The sequence below is a fragment of the Erithacus rubecula genome (assembly GCF_903797595.1).
Source record: "Erithacus rubecula genome assembly, chromosome: 6".
Lineage (NCBI taxonomy): Eukaryota > Metazoa > Chordata > Aves > Passeriformes > Muscicapidae > Erithacus > Erithacus rubecula.
The window spans coordinates 51514948-51534523 of NC_136688.1; the positions used below are offsets into that span (position 1 = coordinate 51514948).

The following is a 19576-nucleotide window of genomic DNA, read 5'->3' on the forward strand; positions in this document are numbered from 1 at the left end:
CACACAGAAGAATGTGAGATACAGTTTACTAGCAGTAGAAGAAAAAAGTTCTAACTTTCTTTTTCAGGAGGAGCTTGAGTGGGGTCGATCAAATTACATTCATATAAAAAAGATCAAAGAGGTAAGATGAAATAGGTAATAGTTTTTGTAAACAGAAGGACTTAAAACTTTCCTCATTCTATGTAAATATAAAGATCTTGGGTAAACCTACTGTGTTACGTATCTGTCAATATATATAGATGTATTTTTTTTAATTAAGTATGAATTTAAGTGAAAGGAATTTTCTTTTTGTTGCTATAAACAGTGGTTAAATTATTAGCTGTTTATCATATTTTTAAGAAACCTGCAGTATCATTTGCTAATTTTATAGGTTCCTCACATCACTGGTTATGGTGTGACTGCTGTCTGTTGTTAAATAACTTCTGTCTTCTGGTTGGGAAGACTAAACAAATGCAGTTACATAGTGAGGCCTTCACTTGAGAATTTGGGGGGCTTTGTTGCTAACATTACTGCAGTAATTAGTGAAAAGTCAGTATCACATTGGGCTTCAAGCTTAATTTGATATATTGAGGGGAAAATAAGTAAGATTCCTGCATAATTCATTAGTAGAATTGTCTTGGCCATCATTTCACCAGTTCATACCTTTGGCATGAGCAATGTGTTCAAAAAGCACAGGAAATAAAAGTAGAATTTGATAGTGAGAAACCATCTGGAAAAGAAATGACAATAGTTTTATTACTTGGATATGTAATAAAAGCAACAAAAGCAAATTTTGTAAAACAAGGCAGTGGAATGATGAGTCTCACGTGGCAGCTTCTCTTGGCTCAGTTTCAGGTAGTGCTGTAAGAGGTTGTGCATGAAATGATGTATAAAATGGTCACCTTCACTTAACAGTTAGTAATATTTGGGGGCTTTTATTTGCTGCACCTAAAGATCCTAATTTTGTAACCCCTTGTGTGGAAGTGAGTTTGCAGAGCTGAGTCAGTTGCAGGGGTTCCTTTCTGGCAATGGGTGTTTTTCTGGTGGTGTGTTAGAACTGCCAGCAGCAGAAAGGAAAGGGGAATTTAGCCACAAAAAAGTTGTGTGAATAGTGCTTTGTAAATTTGCCCCAGAATCATCTGGGAGAGAGAAGGCATTGACTGTGTGGTTGGAAGACCAGTGGTTGCTTGTGGGAGCTTCTTGGAAATGCTGGAGATGGAAAGCTTAAGTATGTTCTGCTGGAGGGCATAAGTTTGATCTCTCTCACAGTAATCAGAGCTGTCTGCTAAACTGAGGGTGCAGCATGGTCACTGTTCTAGTTAGGTGCAGAATTCCAGGTTGTCAAGATTTTAACTTAAGATACAAGATGATTTAAACAGAGAAAATGATCCTGTAAAAGGTTATTTCAGTTCATTTCCTAATTTTGTTCTTTATCATTTATGTCTGATGGGCTTTGTGACTACAGAGTTGTTCTTTATAAGGATTTTGGGAAAACTGATTGAGTCACAGTACTGAAATTATTTTCCAACATAGAGGTGCTGAGCAATATATTGGTGAAATGCGTGCCAGTCACCTGAAAAGGGAAGGGAGTTTGACGAGTTATTTCAGACTGCAACTAACAGATTTTATTTCAGTTTGTGGCTGCATTTGATGCATTATAAATGTAACTTAAGAGATCAAATTTCAGGTGGCAGTGTTATTTCACAACTTGAAAATGAGAGTCGGGGCATTTAACATGCTTGTTAAAGCTCAACCATCTGCTGTGGACCAGGAATATGTGTGCAAACAACGCTTCATCTTGCAGGTAATGCTTTACTGTCATAGAAATGTCATAGAGATGCTGTTTGCAAAACTTGCAGCTGAATTTTCATACCAATTTTCATAATTTTCAGTTCATAATATTGATGAACTGGTATTACACTCATTTACCAGAATTATCCGTGGATGTGGCAGTTCTGGGTAGAAAAAATGCAGGGTTTTTTGGCAGTGTCTTGGCAGTGTAGAAGGATGGCTAATGTTAGTTAATTGAAAATTGTATTATCCCTTGTTTGAGGTGTTTCATTTTATGGCTTGGTTAGTGGAGAGGGGGTGCAGGGAATTTTATGTTTTTAGCTATTTTAACTTTGTCTAATTTCCCATAAGTCCATACTTGGACTTATTAGCAGTGATTTTATTATCATTTCAGTGGTAGTTGGTTTAATTGTGTTATCCGTGAGCTTCTTGGAGCTGAATTGTTGAATATTTTAAGATACAGCCTGAAAACTGAACAATTTACTTGTAGCTATTTTGTGTGAATTTATTTAAATGCAGGCTCTTGAAACCAGAACTGACAGTTGCAGTTTTCAACCAATAGCACAGAGCAAGTCTGCATACCAAAGCATTAAAATGTTGTAGAATTGTTCCAAAAATTAAAAACAAAAATGTTTTTAAGAATTTGTCTTTAGCCTCCTGTTCTGGTAATTCCTGAACAGGAAAAAACATTCATATGAAGATCTCTTGGTGTCTCTTTATGTTGCCAGTGTATCTCATTTCAAGAAACTGAATATAATCAGCTTTGTGTTTCACAAAACATTTTCTTCATTTCAGGTGGTAATAGCTGGTGCTTTCTATCCAAACTACTGTACTTTTGGAAAATGTAATGAAGAAATTGCCATGAGGGACCTTGCTGGCAATGATCCAAAAACCACTGTAATGGTATGTTAAGAAGGTTAATGACTTAATTAGGAATCAAGTAACAAAATAAGAAGTGTTTGGGTGGTATTTTCAAGTTCTGTTCTGACTTGGGCAAGAAGGGAAATAATTACCTACTGTGATCCTTGCCTGGTGAAGTGTGTCCCACCTTCCTTTCTTTCAGAACAATAAACATTGTGTAGGTGGGCAATTTTAGAAGAATTTCTGAGATCTGCCTCTATGCATTTGATTGCTAGTCTTGCACAGGCAAACAACTTCCATCAAACTAAAAAAATATTTGGAAAAAGAGAACATCAAAATAGGACTATCAAGAGTACTTTCTACTGAGTATTTAAGTTAATGTAGTGTTGCAACTTCAGTGTTACTTTTTGTGTAATCTCCTGCTTGTTAGTGCACAGCATACCTGCTTGTTGCTTTAAGGTTACTCAGGTGTTGTGCTGGGTTTTTTTAATCTTCTAAAATTGCTTTTCAGCTGATGACGTGTGCAAGTTTAAATGGCTGTATTGATTTTGCAAAATGGTGCAGTCTTAACTAAGAAAATGTGTGTATCTGAGCTAGGTGTAACACTGTACAACAGCCATGACCTGTGCTTGAAGAAAGCAAATCTACCAAAAATGTTCTCAAAGAATGGACTTTCCTGGCACACGAAAAAATAGATAAAAAGATTGGTAGATTTAAAGAGCTGCTTATTTTTAATGTATTTAACTCTTGATCTGTTCATATATCAAGTACTTGTTACCTTGGAAGAAGTAGCTTCTGTGTCTTCATCAGTGTAAATTATTATCTTGGCCACAAGTGCTGTAAGTTTCTCAAGCTCTCACTTGGAGAGATTCTTACAGCCATATGCTGCTCCTAATGGTGTGCTAAAGATATAAAAGACAAATAAACCTCCCACTGTCTGGTCTCTGTAAATTATCTTCCCTTGAGTCAGTTTCTGCTGTCTAACCTACACCATGGTTTTGACCAGCAACTGATCTTAGTGCTGTAACTTCAAGGCATAGGAACATTGTGAAAAAAAAATCTGGTTTTTTCCTGTCTAAAGTTGCAAGAGCCAAAGAAAAGAATAGACAGTTACAGAGGCTTTGAAAAACAGTTCAAGGTCTCAGAGTTTGAACTTCCTAATTAGACTTCCATATTAAATCAACATCTCCTATGAGGCATTATTAAGAAAAAGTTAGTGAAATGGACACATGACTATAGTTGCATATGAATAGTTGTGAAAGCTTACACTGGAGTTACACAGTGAAGACCAGGAAATTGCCCTTTGTCATCCCTAAGGGATGTGTATCCATGTGCCAGGGATTTCCAGTTGTGCAAGCTGTCCAGTAATTCAGTATGTGACAGTTCTGTCAGTAATTCAGTATGTGATAGTTCTGCCAGGATATGCAGGAGCTGTAGGTCCTTCAATTTCCCAGACTGTGCAAGCTGTACAGGATGTATTTCCCAATTGTGGAAGAAAGAATCACAGCATTCCAGTGTTCTTCTGTTACAAGCAAAACTGAGACACTAGACAGCTTTTTGGAACGAGTATCAGGTTAATATTACAAATTAATTTGCTTCATTTATAGTTTATCTAGTATTTAAAGTAGAAAGGCATTATTAGGAGCAAGACAGTGTTTTTCATTGTCTTTTGAGATTCTTGAATGTTCTATAATATTATACTTTTGGAATTGGTTGGAATTCAGATTGTACATAATTACTGCAGCTCAGGTGAAGGAGAAAGCTAACTATTTAGTGAACTTGAAAATGCATTAAAGCAGTTGAATATATCCAAATTTAAGGTCTTTTTCTTAACAGCTGAGGAACATGCCTCCCTATGGATACATATACCATAAACAGTTGCAGTCACTGCTTAGACAGTGTGGGCAGGTAAAATCTATTTCCTACAATGGATCAAGGTGAGTGTAAAGTCAAGTATCCTGCCTTATGTTCTCAGTTAAAAATCCAGTAATCAGTTTCTTTTTCAGTGATATGCTGGCAAATTTAATTAATTTCTTCTCTCTTTGGTATCAGTAACTTGCTTTAATGTATTGGTTAGAGTTAAAGTGGTTTTGAAGTCTGTTGTAAATTGGTTGGGATAACATGAGATGAGCAGCTGAAGTATAGAGCCCCTTCTGGTTTGTCTCTGTTCTCTAACAATGGGCCTTAATTGGAATTGATCTGTTTGTATTTCTTTCCATTATGCTGAATTTAGCTCGTTTGTACAGTCTGATGGCTTTTTTGAGCTGATAATCTGACTAATTTCAGCCTATGACTGCCCGAAGTTGAATTCATGTAACCCTTCTTATTCATTTTCTGACCTTTAATGCCTTCCTTATTGACATATGTTTTCACATCCTATTTGCAGTAAATTTGGCATGTGCTGGTGACAATGTTAGAAAGTTTTCTTACTGCCATCATGATAATTAAAGTTTTAAGGTACATAAAAGCAGAAGGCAAAGCCTGTGAGGAGCCTATCTTTTACTGTGTGCTGGCCTGCTAAGGTAAAGACAGGGAGAAAAAAAATTACTTTTTTTTTTTTTTTGGAAACAGGGCTTTTGTGGAGTTCTCCCGTAATCCAAAGGAGATGTTTAAAGTTCTTCCTGAAGTGTACCTGGCAGTCAAGATGTCACAGCTGAAGATTCCTTTTGAGCTGTCTGTTCATTATCCAGAGGATATCAGGAGACAAGTGCAAGGTGCAGCAGCTGCAGGTTTGGAATTTCTAAGGTAATTGTATTGCATATGTAAAATGTGCTTCTTGCCAGTAAAATGAGGTTTTCTGGATTCTGTGGGAATTTCCTTGGAAGTGTCACCAAGGAAAAAACATTAGGTTAAAAAACAGATGTGAACTTTGTCTAAGCAGAGTGTCTAGGGCTAGAAATAGCATGATTGTTTTAAATATTTCTTTATAGTTAAAGCATTTTGCTGTTCAGGAGAATACCAAGGATACAGTCATCTTCACTCCAAGGTTCTTTTTAATTTTCCTTTGGCATATGAAAATATGGATGTACACAGTTACTTCTGTTCATGGTAGAGACAATGTGGAGATTCTGATAACCAAAATAAATGAGAAGTAGCATTTGGGGACAGAAAAGAAAGAGACAGAACTTAACAAAAGAAACAGTGCAGCAGTGTAAGGACATGAAGTGTAACAACATAATAGGAAATAATTCTGAGGAATTCAATGTATTGAGTCTTTTTGGTCCACACCTGCTTTTGCTTGGAAAATCTGCCATGCTTGTTTCAGTGTTATTATATGCTGTGATTGTGAGCTTCAGGTCATATAAGTAACCTGATAAAATGGCATTCTGCCTAGCTCCTGAGGGGTCTGCAGCCATTTCAATAATTTAAAATAAGAAATCTAGAATAGGAAGGCAGGAATGAGCTGAGAAGGTTAAAGTACAGGTGAGTGTTTTACTTCCAGTTGATGGTACTTAGCTTTTAATAAATTATTTTAGCACCTTCACTCTGCCCAAGACTGCACTTAAAATCTTCATGAAAATTGGTTCTTGAGGAATTCAAATCTCCTAGGCTGAAAGACTTAAAGTACTTATCTTTTGTCAAATAAAAGGAATATATATATATATACACACACATTAAAATTTCTCTATAAAAATTTGCTGAATTTACATTTGTATTTTTTGTATACTCCATTAAAAAAAAAATCAGCTTAGAAGGAAATGCCATAGTGAAAAGCCTTACCATTTAATTTTTTTTTTTTCCCCCAATATTTAATTAAGTGATGGCAGAGTTGTGTCCTGGTATGTATCTTTCTGCATTTGGTTATTTTGCAGTTGGACCAGTTACTCTGTAGTAATTTGTGGTATTTTCTAATCAAACTAATGTGTTTCTAAATAAAAGTCATTAAGTACCTAAATGTGCTCTAGGGATACCTTGGGAAGTAGGTGAAAGCAAAAAAATTAATCCTCTCGAGTTTCCCCTTGTGAGTGAAGTACTTAACATCTCCATTTTGTTTTAGAGTAAATGTAGACTGTCAGAAGCAGACAGTGGAGCCAGTGGAAGTCTCATTTGGTGATTTACAAATGTCAAAGATGATCCCAAGTCGTTTTCTGTCCATCAGGGTAACAGAGGTAGGAATATTCTGTATCTGAAATAGGTTGTGTCTAATAATTAGTACCTAGATAGCTTAGCAGAGATTAATATCTGACAGGCTTATGTTAAAAGATTGGGTACTGATAATGTTTTTGGTGCAGAGGTGTCTGGAAGAAGCATGTGGAATATTCTTGAGCTTATTTTTAGTTGTTCCTTGTTAAACAGTACTCACATGTTTGCACTTGACAAAATTTGTGGGATTTGCTGGCAGTAAATGTTAGCTGGAAGTAGACATAAATGTAAAGAAGATTAATGGAAGAGGTAAAATACTGTGTAAACTATCAAAATGAAAATCAGGTATTTGGGCTGTTTACCTGTTTATTAACTGCCAGCCTTCTTCAGAAAATTTACATATGAGAAATTAGATGAACAAAAAATATTTCATGCATAGAAGTGTATTAGGGGAAAATTCTGTATGTATACAAATATTTCTGAAATCTGAAGCTGAGATTTTTAAATCTTGTATCAGCTATCATCTTCATTAGTTGAGTAATAGAAATATATATGCTACTGAAATAGAATTAATAAAAACATTCAAACCACCAAGCTAGAGGAAATAAGATAAAGTATTAAAATAGCTCTTGCTAGTAGTGGCATGATTTGTAAGTGAAGAAAAGAATATTTTCCTTCTTTTAGTTAGCCAAATCTCTTGGATGAAAAATGTTAATGAATTTGATCAGACCCCTTGCAATCACTTGGCTCTCTGTACTACTTCTGTTCTAATATGTGAGCTTTAAAGATTGTAAATAAAGATAATTTTTTATCGCAAGCATTCAGTATTAAATCTGAAATGGTTATATGAGTTTAGACATTTGAAAAGATGATTTACTTTATTTAATTGGCTTTAAATAGGTGTTCTCACCAGTTTCCTAAAGTAAGATTCATCATAGCAGTGACAATGCTGATGGGCTGGCACATGTAGCTGACTGGTATTCTGTCACCATTAAAAAAAGATGCACCAAATCTGTGCACCTATCTAGTCAGCTGTCTGCCTTCTATTTTCTGTATGTTCACATGGTTTGGGAAAATGAAAGCAGTCTTTTCGTAATTTCCTGTATTTTATTAATGCTTATATTAGAATCTGTTAGGCTGAAAAGTAGCGTAGAAAATAAATATTTTCAGAAAAATACTGAGTTATGAGACAGAAATGCTTCCATTCATTGGTGCATTGTGTGTGAGGAGTGGGAGGGTTTTCATGTGTTTTGCTCAGATGTGATTTGTATTTGATGTAGAAGAATAATATGAAATATGGTATTGTCTAATTTTATACTTGCAGATAGTAGAAGTTGGACACTTCTGGGGTTATAGGACAGATGAAAAAAATAAAGCTGTACTCCAGGCTCTGAGTGCTGAAATTGACTATCAGAACCTAATGGATTTAGCAGTGCCTCCACGTGTAGATGTGCTTTGTCTGGCACCATTCACTTATCTGGGAAAGAGAGGATACTACAGAGCTCATGTTCTGTATATTCATGGGGATAGTGCTGAGGTAATGTGCTATGTCATATTGAATTGCTAACATGGAATTGGGTTAACAATCTTGGAGCTTTGCTGCCTGCTTTTTTCATTTATTTTTTCTGCAAATCACTCCAGCCAGAATAGATTAATTTGTTTCTTTTCCAGAACACAGAAATTTTTAGTATTAAATTGAGAAGCTCTTGCAGAATGAAGTAAAATAAAGATGAAAACCTCCAGTGAATCTGAATACATGACTTTTTTTTGGAACAGTGTTTATGCTGCTGAGTTCTGTATCATCAACAAATTCATCTGACTATTTTGGCTCTTTGTTTTGAGATGAGTAATGGAAATTAGTGGCACAGTTCAAGATTGGTATTGATTTTTCAGGCCAATACATTTTTAGCAGTTTTAGGGTGAATTTTAATCCTTTTTTTAAGACTGGCCTTTGAATTTTCTCTTATTTCTTAACCTGTCTGGGTGTTACCACTATGGAGTTAATACTGGATATTGTCATGTAAAATGTTTGAGTGCTATTCTCATCACTTCTCATTTGAATTTATTAACAGTCACTGAATACATGTTCACATTTGCTTAGCTGAAAGCAGTTGTTGGTAGTGTTGCTCACTGAAGAAGTGAGGTTACACAGACCTGAGTGTGGGGAGAGAATTCAGAGTCTCTCAGAGAAACTTGCCTTTTCTAGATTTAGTGGATTATTTGCATTACAAGTGGATATTTAGGTCAAGGGATCAAATAATAGATGTGATAAAATCTGATGCATTCTTTTTGGCATTACTTGATTTGCATGCTTTCTAGACTTTGAATTTGCTTCCACGTGATTTGATAAGATTTGTGTTGTACTATAATTTTTAAACTCAAGTAGTGATTTTTTTCATGCCACTAAAGGTAGCACTTTTATTGTGAAATCTTTGCAGATACTCTTGATTCTTTTTCCAGGTTTTTTTTGTGGATTATGGCAATAGATCAGAAGTGCCTTTAAATAAATTAAAGGAGATTCCAAGCTGTCTTCAAGGGCTTCCTTTCCAGGTAGGGGTGATGCTGTTGGCTGCGTCTTACTAGATATTTTTGTGTCTGGCTGGCAAACAGGAGTGAACTCCAAGTCAGGATAATATTTAAATAATATGTATTTGGCTGATGGAAGTGCCTTCAAATAACCTCCACTAATAGGCAAGTGTTTTCCAGAGGTGTGAGTATTCACAGAGCAGAAATTCTTGTGTGTAATTGAACTACGCTGTATTTAATTGTAGGGAAATTCTAATTTTGTAAAGTTCTGGTTTTTTGTGCTGCTTTACTGTTCTCTGTACTCCTGGCGTTCCTGTGATCTTTTCAGACAGAATTCCCTTGATGATTAAATACAAGTATTATAGATTCAGTGATCTTTTGACACAAATTAGAGGGATTTTATAGCCAGTTTTTCAGAAGAAAAATTCTCTTGAGCTATATTTCCAAATACTTCAGTTGTAATTCAGTTTTCCAGTGCTCACTCAGATATTATAAAACTAATAGCAGCAGTTGTGTCATACTAATTGTATTCTCTGAAGCATTTGATGAAAATGAGAAATGGACCTGCAGAAAGAAGATTTGATCTTGACAGGGCTCATTTTGTTCGGTTTTCTTAAGTACTTGATGTAAAAAATAATTTTGGCAAGAAGCATCCTTTTTTGTATTTTCTACACATACTAAATGGAAGTGTATTTCTGCTTCAGGCCTGATCTTTTAATGACCAGTTTTAATGATTTGCTAGAAAAAAAACCAGGGTTTCTGCTGTAAATTCATTCAAAGACATTATTACAGATAGTGATCTTGAACATGAGAACCTAATTACTCTTGCCTGCCAGGGACAGAAGGGCTATAGTGGTCTTGCCAAGTTTTCTGTTACCTGTGTTGAAAACAGTTGTAGACTGTGAAGTTTTTTTCCAAAGAAGACATCTCTGTGCTCCTAAGATTTCATTGTGAATAGTGAATTACTACCAAATTATCCTTCAAGCACTGTTTGCTCTAATTCCTTAGCAACTCTGTACTATATTGAAGTATATGAGCTGTCATGTGTTGGCAGTGATGGAGCAGGAATTATTCCAGTAGCTTTGTACCCACAATAATTATGAGAGAATTCACAGTTATCGATGGAGTTTGAGAGGGTGAGCACGGCGTTGTGGCGGCGCTGTTTGCTGTGTTTGCTGCAGGCGCTGGAGTTCAGGATGTGCGGGATGTGTCCGTCTGCGCGGTCGCTGGTGTGCGGGGAGCGCTGGAGCCGCAGCGCCAGCCGGAGGTTCTCCTCGCTGGTCAGCGGCTGCACTCTGCTGGTGGAGGTTTATTCCCTGGTGCACGGCGTGCTGCACGTGGACGTGTTCCGCCCCTCGGGCCACGGGGCCCTGCTGAGCCTTCGGGACGTGCTGGTGGAGGAGTGCCACGCTCAGCTGGCACAGGAGTCCTACACATCACGGGTATGTGCTGACGGAGCTGCTGCTGCTTTCCTGACTCTGATTTATTTCAGCTCTGGCTGTCCTGAGAAGCTGAGCTGCTGCTTGATTTAGTGGCAAGGTTAATAGTTGAATAGAGCAGTGTATTTTTATGTATGGAGCTGTAGGCTGAAAGCATTGCTGCTTTGCAATCCTTTCTGGAGGAGGTGTTTCCCAGGAAATTATTTCCTCAATTTGACTGCTCCTTAAAACTCTAAAAAACTGTTAATTGCTTCATAGCTTTAACTCTTCTATATTGATGTTTTATATAATCTGAAAATTGTTTTTTGCCTTTGTATGCAAGTATTTCTTTGTGTAGGACTTGCTTTGTAAAGTTTTTGAAGGAATAATGGTTCAAGGCTTCTAACACTTCAATTATTGTTTAGCAAAGCCATGATTTGCTCAAGGAATTCTTTTTGGACCAAGCAAAGGAAGAAGAGCAAATGCCCATCGTATCTGCAGGAGAGGAAAAAAAGCATGTCATTGAAAAATTGTTGAACTCTTTTTCTGAAAAGAAATCCGATGCACCAACCCATAAGGTAACTTGAGTGGTGGTTTTGGCCTGTCAGCACCACGTGACCCTGCTTCTCTCCCTGTTAGAATGGAGATGAGGACTGAAACCACCACAGATAACAAAGCTCTATCTGATGCATTTCATAGGGCATTCTGCTTTCTGTTGGTATAAAGCCATTGTGTGGCCAGTGGTTCAGACTGGTCTTCTGCAGTTCTGAACAGTTCTGAAGTACAGCCTGAGAGCTGCTGAGATCCTGCTCCTCTAATACATCTGAGGCAGCACTTTGAACTCATGCAGAACAGAGATAAAACTGAACAGCTGAATGCAATGTTTCCATACCTGGTAGTCTTCATTATATAAGCCACAGTGTAAAAGCAAGTTTACAACCCTATCAGTTTTTCAGAAAATCTGGACATGGTTTTTACTATATATAGTGTTTCATTCTTCATCAGCTGGTGATAGGTAAGCAGCTGGGATAGGTGAAGCAGTGAATGCTCCAGTAACTAATGGTAATGATGCTTTTCCTCTGCCAGTGCCAAACTCAGAAATGTGTTTTGAGGTAGCTAAGTTGGAATATAAAACAGAAAAATGTGTGTTCTGTTCTGCATTGTGATTACAAGTTAAGCCTCATCTACATTCTGATTATTTTCCCATTTCAGACCTGACAAAATTTAAGGTTTTCAAGCACCTAATCATGCTCCATTTATCCACAGGAGTAATCCTGTTTAACTTCCTACTTCATAAAGAGATATTTTCAAGATTAAAGACTGCATCACATAAATAAAATTACTTGATTTTCTTAAGTGATTTATGAAGTCTGAACTTGTGTTTTTTAAGCCAGAGGAAAGTCATAAAACTGGAGCACCTGTGAAAATGTGTAATTTTAGTTAAGGTGCCTCAACAAGCGAAGTTTGCTTTAGATGAGTGAAATGAAAGTGCCATCTTACCAATTAGCAACTCAGTGTTATTCATTACATGCTGAAATGTATTTGGCTTTAATTTATAAAGGATTTAGATTTGAAGAGAATCCAGGTGCTGGCTAACTACAATGTCTTTTGTCTCTCCTTTTTTTTTTTTTTTTTTTAAGGTAACAATTTTTGGTCCATACAGTCCTTATCAGCTAAAATGCTATGGTCTGACCAAAACATCCCAATTCAGGTATGAGAAGACTATTGTGAAGTATATTCATGTTTTTATCTGTTGTTTTTGATAAATAGGCAGAAACCACATAGTTACTCTTGCAGATTTTTTCTGTATTTTTATTGATTTGAAAAGACTGAAGGAGTCAAGCCTGAATTGCATTAATACACACACTATTGTATTTATAATCTTGGAGTAGTTTTATGGTACATTATTGTTCTTACAGAGAGATTATTTGATAACTGTCATTTAAATCTGCTCACAGTAAACAGCTATTTTGAGTTTGTATTGTGAATTTAAAATGTTTTTATTTACATGTTTTTATGAGTTACAGAGTTTCTTATTGTTGAAAATATTTCTTCCCCAGGAACATTCTCATAAATAAGGACAGTATAAATTCTACTGTTGTCAGTTTTGGTGCAGAAGATCCCTTTCAGCAGCTTCTGGTTGCCACTCATATATCAGTAACTGCAACTGGTAACACCTAATAAAAATGTTTGGATGGTTTTTCTAGACTTCTGGTTTTATATGAGTAGTTCTGTTATGTCAGTGTAGTTCTGTGTTACATCTTTTTGAGGTTTCATTTTCATTAAATGCTCCTTAGAGTTATTTGATGTTTTTTTTTTTTCTTTTGGTGCCAGGGTCTGTGATTTTAGGGGAAACATCTTTGATGCCTCCTATTCATGGCCTGCTTGCACTTCTCAGTATGCTGTTTGCTCCTGCAATAGAACTCAGGTATTTATGCATTTTAAAGTGGTGATTCTTTTATTATTTTCTTTGGGATCCTCACAAATTTTTGACATTTTTTATTTTATTTTTTATATATTTATATTTTGATATTATTTTATATTATTTGATGAATGTTTATATTATTCATTTGCTTTCAGCATTTTATATATTCTTTTCCTGTTATTTTTAATGAGTTTTAGTATAGCATGTAGGTAAAATAACTGGTTCACATACTTATGAATTGGTTCTGCAGAGTCTTCTTTCATGATAGGGCATTGCAACTCCTGACAGTTGTGCTGGAAGCCTGAGAAGGTGGAATGTAAACTGGGAATGTTAAATCTACGTGAGAGGATGAACTTTTGTAATTTTTTGTAAAAGCTGAGCTTCAGCAGTAGCATTACTGTTGTGTTTTCTTGAATTTCTGGTATTTGTAGACTGTCATTTTAAAATAGTGAAGCTTGCTTTCCTTTATTTTGCTTATATATGATTTTTTTAAAGTTTTTTGAGTATATGTTTTTATAACCAGAACTTCAGTTTTTTTTCATCACTGTATATTTTAAAAACCAGTATGACTGAATGTGAATGCCTCTCAGTTGTTTCAGCTTCTTTCAAACATGTCTTGCTTTTCATGGCTTAGATAAATTAATTTAAATCTGTCTTCATAAGAGTTTAGTTTCTTAATCTCTTGGTGAGACTGTTTGTTTTCTTTCTTTTTCATGTAGAGTTGATAAAAGTGGGAAGTATTTTACTGGTGTTCTGTGTGGTTTGGGTTCAAATCAGACATCTGGGGCTCCACTGCTTCCAGCAAATGATATGGAGGTGACATTTGATGTGCATTTTGGACTGGAAGACATAACAGAGGTAAAAGTTGTGTAAGAATTTTTATTGCAGTAGGAATTCAGTAGAAGTCAGTGCATCTGAGCTTGTTAACTCTTAGTATTAAAAGAAAAGTGTTAATGTTTGGACTGTGGAGTTTGGGGTTTTTGTAGTTTTGGTTTTTTGTTGGGTTTTTCTTTGGGTTTGCTTGTTTGAGTTTTTTAATGTATTCCTTTTTTATAATCATGGATTTTTATCAGGAGAAGCAGTTACCCTCTCCCTACACTTGGAACAAATAAGTCACTATAGAATGTTGCACGCTTCTCAAAATATAATCAATTTTGCACTAAATAGAAGTCAATGCTTACTAGTTTTCTTCTTGGAATGGGTTTTACTGACAAGCAGAGCACTACTGCTTTGCAGGCTTCAGTTTGATTTTACAGCTCTGATAAGTCATCTGTATTGAGCTACATCTCAGAGCAGATCAGCCAAACAAGCAGTAAAGCCCCTGCATTCCTCATTACTGCCTTTTGCAGCTCAGAGAGTGAGGTCTGTCAGAGGGAAGCAGGTACATAAGCTGTGCAGGGCAGGACAGTGAGTGTTTGACATGTGCCTGGGACAGTGAAGGATTGCCCTGGTTAGGTCTGTGTGGAAGCAGGTGCTTGGGGTGCTTCCTGGAGGCTTTCCAAGGACACAGAGGACATGCTGGTGCACATACCTGTGAGCTGTTATTTTCTGATAGCACTGGCTTGTGTTCATGATGACTTAGCTAGAATGGTAACACCAAGATGCTGTACATGTGAAAAATTATGGACAGAGAGAGAAAATGCTTAAAACTTTCACAAAAGAAATTCTGCGTTGGAAAAAGCCCAGGCAAGTGGTAGCCTGTATGTTTTATGGCATATCTGAGTAACCTTAAAAACTGTGATACCAGTGTCTGAAATATTAACATCACTGACCACCAGAGGTGCAACTGCAGGAAGAAGCATTTCTGAAACTTCAAATGTTTTTTACTTATGGAAATACTATTGCAGTTGAAGTTCAGTGATGTGGATGCCATGACCACCTTCTTGTCAGTGTGATATTATACAGACATTGTGGTGGTTTAAAGTGCTTTATATTCTGTCACTGGTGTTTTCCAGATAAACAGTCTGAGGACAGCCATGAATAAGCTGCTGTGTGAGCAAGCAGTGTATTCTGGACAAGAGCAAGTGGCAAAGCTGCAGGAGACTATTCGTCAGAAGCTTCTCTGGTAATAATTTTGTAGAAATAAGATCTTCTGTTCCACAGTCTCAGCAAAAACAGAGTGATTGCTTGAAGCATAGCTCAGATTAGGCTTTGGAAAAATAATACATGCTCTCATTTAATGATGCATTTAATTTACTTTGTGTATTTATATTTAACAACCTTAGACTTCTTGTGGAAGCACTGGTTCTTCAGGGAAGCCAAATCATTTAGGAGTCATAAAACCTAGACTGTAAAACCTGTTCTACAGGATATCAGCTCTTATGTATCCTTGTTTGTTGTACCCAGGACAAATATAGTGGCGTCCTATGGCATAACAGTTCTTCTTTCCTGTACATTAAATTTGAATCCTGTGTGCTGCCTTTCTTCCCACAGCACACTTATGTAGGATAGATGTTGACCAAGTGAATTGGAAGTCCCAGGCAAATTTAGGAAGTAAGGCCACCTTTTTTTTTTTTTTTTTTTTTTTTTTCCTCCCCAGCAAGCCTTCCTTCTTGTAAGTGAAGCAGTGGTTCTGAAAAGACCATTGTGATTCAGTGCAGCCAGCCTGGAGAATTTTTCAGCTTGTATTTTGGGAGGAGTGCAGTGAACTATCTTAGAAACAGCCCTTGTGTGTCCCTGCTGAGCATAATGTGAAAAATCTTACCCAAGGTTATCAGGATGATTATCAGAGCAGCTGTTAATGCTGATTTTTCAGGTCTTCCTTGGTTTTGAAATTACCTACTCTCTTACCTGTGGGAAAAAAAAACCCTATTAAATTGCCTTATGTTAAAAGCAAGCACCTTCACTTCCTATTTCCAAATAAAATTTGGTTGCATTCCATAGTAAATTAGGAAGTCAGCCTTACCTTTTGAGGCATTAGAAATGAAATTAAAAGAGCACAAGCAATGAAAAAGTCAAGGAACATGGATAGGCAGAAAGAGGCAAAGCCACAACCCTGTCTGGAGGTGACTGTGACAGTAACAGCTCATGCTGGGACATCAACACTTAGATGCTGAATTGAAGGTACTGAAATGTCACTGCTATTCCTTCAGACATGTGAACACTTGCTGCAGTTTGGGCACCTATTTTGGGCTGATTGTTCAGACATCTCCAGCCAGCTGGGAGGGGAAGGGTCAGACCTTGGCACAGTCCTGGGCACTGATGTGTCCCAGCTCAGTCAGCGCCTGACTCGGTCACTCTCATCAGCCCCAGGCTTTTTGTCTTCAGGGTTTTATGCCTTTCTGTGGGAGCCTTTTCTCTCCTGGAATTTTTTTACATTTACTGGTTGTCTTCCAATGATCCTACTGATATTTTTATTCAAACTTTTATTTTATGGTTTTTTGGTATGTTTTTATTTGGAGGAATAAACTGATTATTGTAATGATTTCTTGTTTTCCCTTGTGTAAAATTTTTCTTGGTTTTGAATATTATTTTCCAATGGTACTTTCTGTGTTTTGGAAAAAACATTTGTTAATTCAAGTACATAGATAAAAATTTAGCCTGAACAGTCTTTCATAACTGTTTTTCATTTTTCAAAAGCTAATTGTATTTACAACATGTCACCACTACTTAAGACTAAAATCAGTTTTTGAAAAACACATCTAGACAGAATTAATTAATGTCTACTACTGTTGTACTTTGCACAGCTTGAGGAAATAACTGGAGCAGACAGACAATCTATAGTAATTGAGTTGTCATGCAAAACAAAATACCCTAAAAATAGCTGTATTATACATTCTAGTGAGTAAGCATACATAAAATGTAAGGAATAAATTACAGTTGCAAATTCTAGTGCTTTGTAAAAAAAGAATCTCATTATTTTGTTTAGAAGAAAATGCATTCTGATGACACATCCCTGTGAAATTTGTATTTTGACTTAGTCCACTGTATGGGCAAAGTACAGAGAAGTGAACAAATCAGACTAGATGAAGAGGAAAATTTAAGATTCCTTTCAGCACAGACACCTTGTAAATACCTGGTTGTATCTCATATAAAAAAATCCTTTGTCTTTTTAATTAACCAAATTCAAGTGCATTTCTTAAGGCTGTATTTATATAATTTCAGTTTAATCTGTAAATCAAAGCCTCGGGACATCATTGATCCTACCTGGTATGGGAATCCATATGCATGGAATCAGGTAAGGGTATAAGTTTAAAAGTTCTTCTGGGTTTTTTTGGGTTTTGCTTGTTTGTTTTGTTGGGTTGAGCTGTTTTTTTTGAGGAGTTTGAGTACTCCCAGTACTTCAGTTAGTTAAGAGTGTTGAAAGGGAGAACTTTGGTGGTTATTGAATTTGAAAATACCAAAAGCACTGTAGGGTTAAATTTAAAGCATAAGAACTTTTATTTATGTAATCAGTTATGCCTGTTGATACCCTGTTTTTGTAGAGTCTGTTTAGTTGTTGGATTACTTGTTTTTTAATTTTGTGTATGTAAATAGTTAGTGTTGTCAAACAGAACTCTCCATGGTTTTCAGGTGAGAGAGATTGTAAAGGCAACTTCACATTTGTTGGAAGTTAAAATTTTCTATTCTTTCTGTTAAGTAGCTGCAGCTACATTTTCCTGAATACAGTGCATTTTAGTTTTGCTTTGGGTTGCTGTGGTTTGAGGTGGCTTTTCCTTTCTAGGCAGATAGAAATATGGCTTGTTTTAGAACAAATGTGGTGGGTGGGGTCAGTCAGGAGGGCAATTTTCTCAAGACCCAGGAGGATTTCATAAAAAGGACTCTCCTAGCTTCCTACTCTTTATGTAAGGGCCTTTGCAAGCTACTGCATTTCCTGAAGAACAAGTAGAGTTTCTTAATTAAAAAGGGAGTGAGGAATTAGTGCAGGAGTAAAAGTGCTGCACACACCCTCCATGTTCCTCTCCCACTCTGCAGTCCATAAAGTCCATAAAGGATTGCAAAGAGGGACAACAGAACACCAAGGGCACTAATTTCTAAAAGGCTTTTTTTTAGAGTGTGTTGTGATATACTGCCTTAGGCCAAGGTATTTCTATTTTCGTATTTCAAATTCAGTTACCCTTGGATTTAGGAAGATAATATACTCAATTCTGCTGGTGTTTATCTTTTATAACAAGCTAATGGGCAGGCCTTGGAATAGGATTTTCCCCACTGCATCTGAAGAATCCCAGGACATCTTACATCATAAAATACTGTCTGTAATCCTTTGGAATTGATTGTGGAATAGCATTCTGAAATCATGGCAAACCATTAGATAAAGCATTTTGTAGCCCTGGCTCTTTTGTTGCAGTGTGTGGCATGGAACTGAAATTCCTGTATGATGTAAAACTCAGAACTCTTCAAGACTTAGCTGTGTTGTATAGGAAAACATTAGGAATGCATTCTGACTTTGATCTTGCTTCTTTTGACCAGGTGGATTCTCAGCGTATTATTGACGAGTCTGAAGAGCAGCATGAAAGAGGAAATTTTGTTTTTCAGCCTCACAAGCTTGTTTTGTTGAATGATTAAGTATTTCTGGAAGTCTTTTAGAGGATGAGGTACTACTAGTCTAAAAATTGCTTCTGTCTTGTATGCATGTTTAGCAAGACTGTTCCTTAAGCTGATTATAAGTGTACTGGAATACAGTTTGGAAAATGTTCCTATGTTTATGAAAAAGCTGAGGTTTGCTGGCCTAGAGGAGACAAGTTCAGTCATTAAAGAAACTGATGCAATTTTCATTTTAATAATACTTCTAAACAGGTTTATCACAAGGTACATGAAAGATGGAGCAGATCTAGGCTTAATAGATCATTTTCTGTCTAAAAACTCATAAATTAAGGGGCATGACTTTTTTTGTCTGTAATTGCAAGTTGCATTTTCTTGTTTTCTTTTGTATTAGTTCTTATAAAAAAACATGCACCAAAGGGTGTTGCAGTTTTCCTTTAGCAAGGAATAGAAGTCAGTAGAAACTGATGCTCTGAATTATATATCTTAATGTACTGGATACAATTTTTTCATTGATTTTGTTTGTACAGCAAAACATAACATGATTATTTTCCTGTATGGCAGAAGAATGCTTTTGAATTACTGATTCATGTCGCTTCGTTTCATCCTTTTGACTTATTTTTTATTTATTTTTACCTGGGAGATCTTTAGCCCTAAAAATGAGGTCAGTGGTTTCAGAATAAAATGTAGAAATTAAATAAAATGTTTTTGTCTCTTCCTTTGTGTAGTCATGCTTAATAAAAGCTAAATGCAGTTATTAAGGGTATGTGATTGCATTCATGAAATACATCAATACAGAAACAATATATGGAAGAGTATTTATTTTCACTATTCACTCAGTGATTTGAAGGTTGTGTAATATCCAGTCATGCTCTGAAGGACAGAGAATCAGTGATCAGCATAAAGAAGTGGCAGATTCTTGGGAAATAAGGGGATGCTTAAAATAAGAAATTATTTTAAGCTATAATTAGAGGGATGACTGTGTAACAGGCAATTTCAGTGGTTTATTAGA

General features: G+C 36.2%; 1 protein-coding gene across 1 annotated transcript in view; it reads left to right on the forward strand.

The window, feature by feature from the left end:
- Nucleotides 1-18797, forward strand: part of TDRD9 (tudor domain containing 9) — a 61932-nt gene extending 43135 nt beyond the window's left edge. The window contains exons 20-36 of the mRNA XM_079308877.1: nt 68-121; nt 1667-1783; nt 2566-2673; nt 4468-4568; nt 5203-5376; nt 6629-6740; nt 8039-8251; nt 9175-9264; nt 10422-10682; nt 11084-11236; nt 12299-12369; nt 12719-12828; nt 12993-13086; nt 13803-13941; nt 15039-15148; nt 17188-17260; nt 18493-18797. Coding sequence (XP_079165003.1) covers nt 68-121; nt 1667-1783; nt 2566-2673; nt 4468-4568; nt 5203-5376; nt 6629-6740; nt 8039-8251; nt 9175-9264; nt 10422-10682; nt 11084-11236; nt 12299-12369; nt 12719-12828; nt 12993-13086; nt 13803-13941; nt 15039-15148; nt 17188-17260; nt 18493-18588 — 2076 coding nt within the window. The 3' untranslated portion in view covers nt 18589-18797. The remainder of the gene's footprint in view (nt 1-67; nt 122-1666; nt 1784-2565; nt 2674-4467; nt 4569-5202; nt 5377-6628; nt 6741-8038; nt 8252-9174; nt 9265-10421; nt 10683-11083; nt 11237-12298; nt 12370-12718; nt 12829-12992; nt 13087-13802; nt 13942-15038; nt 15149-17187; nt 17261-18492) is intronic.
- Nucleotides 18798-19576: the final 779 nt, after the last annotated feature.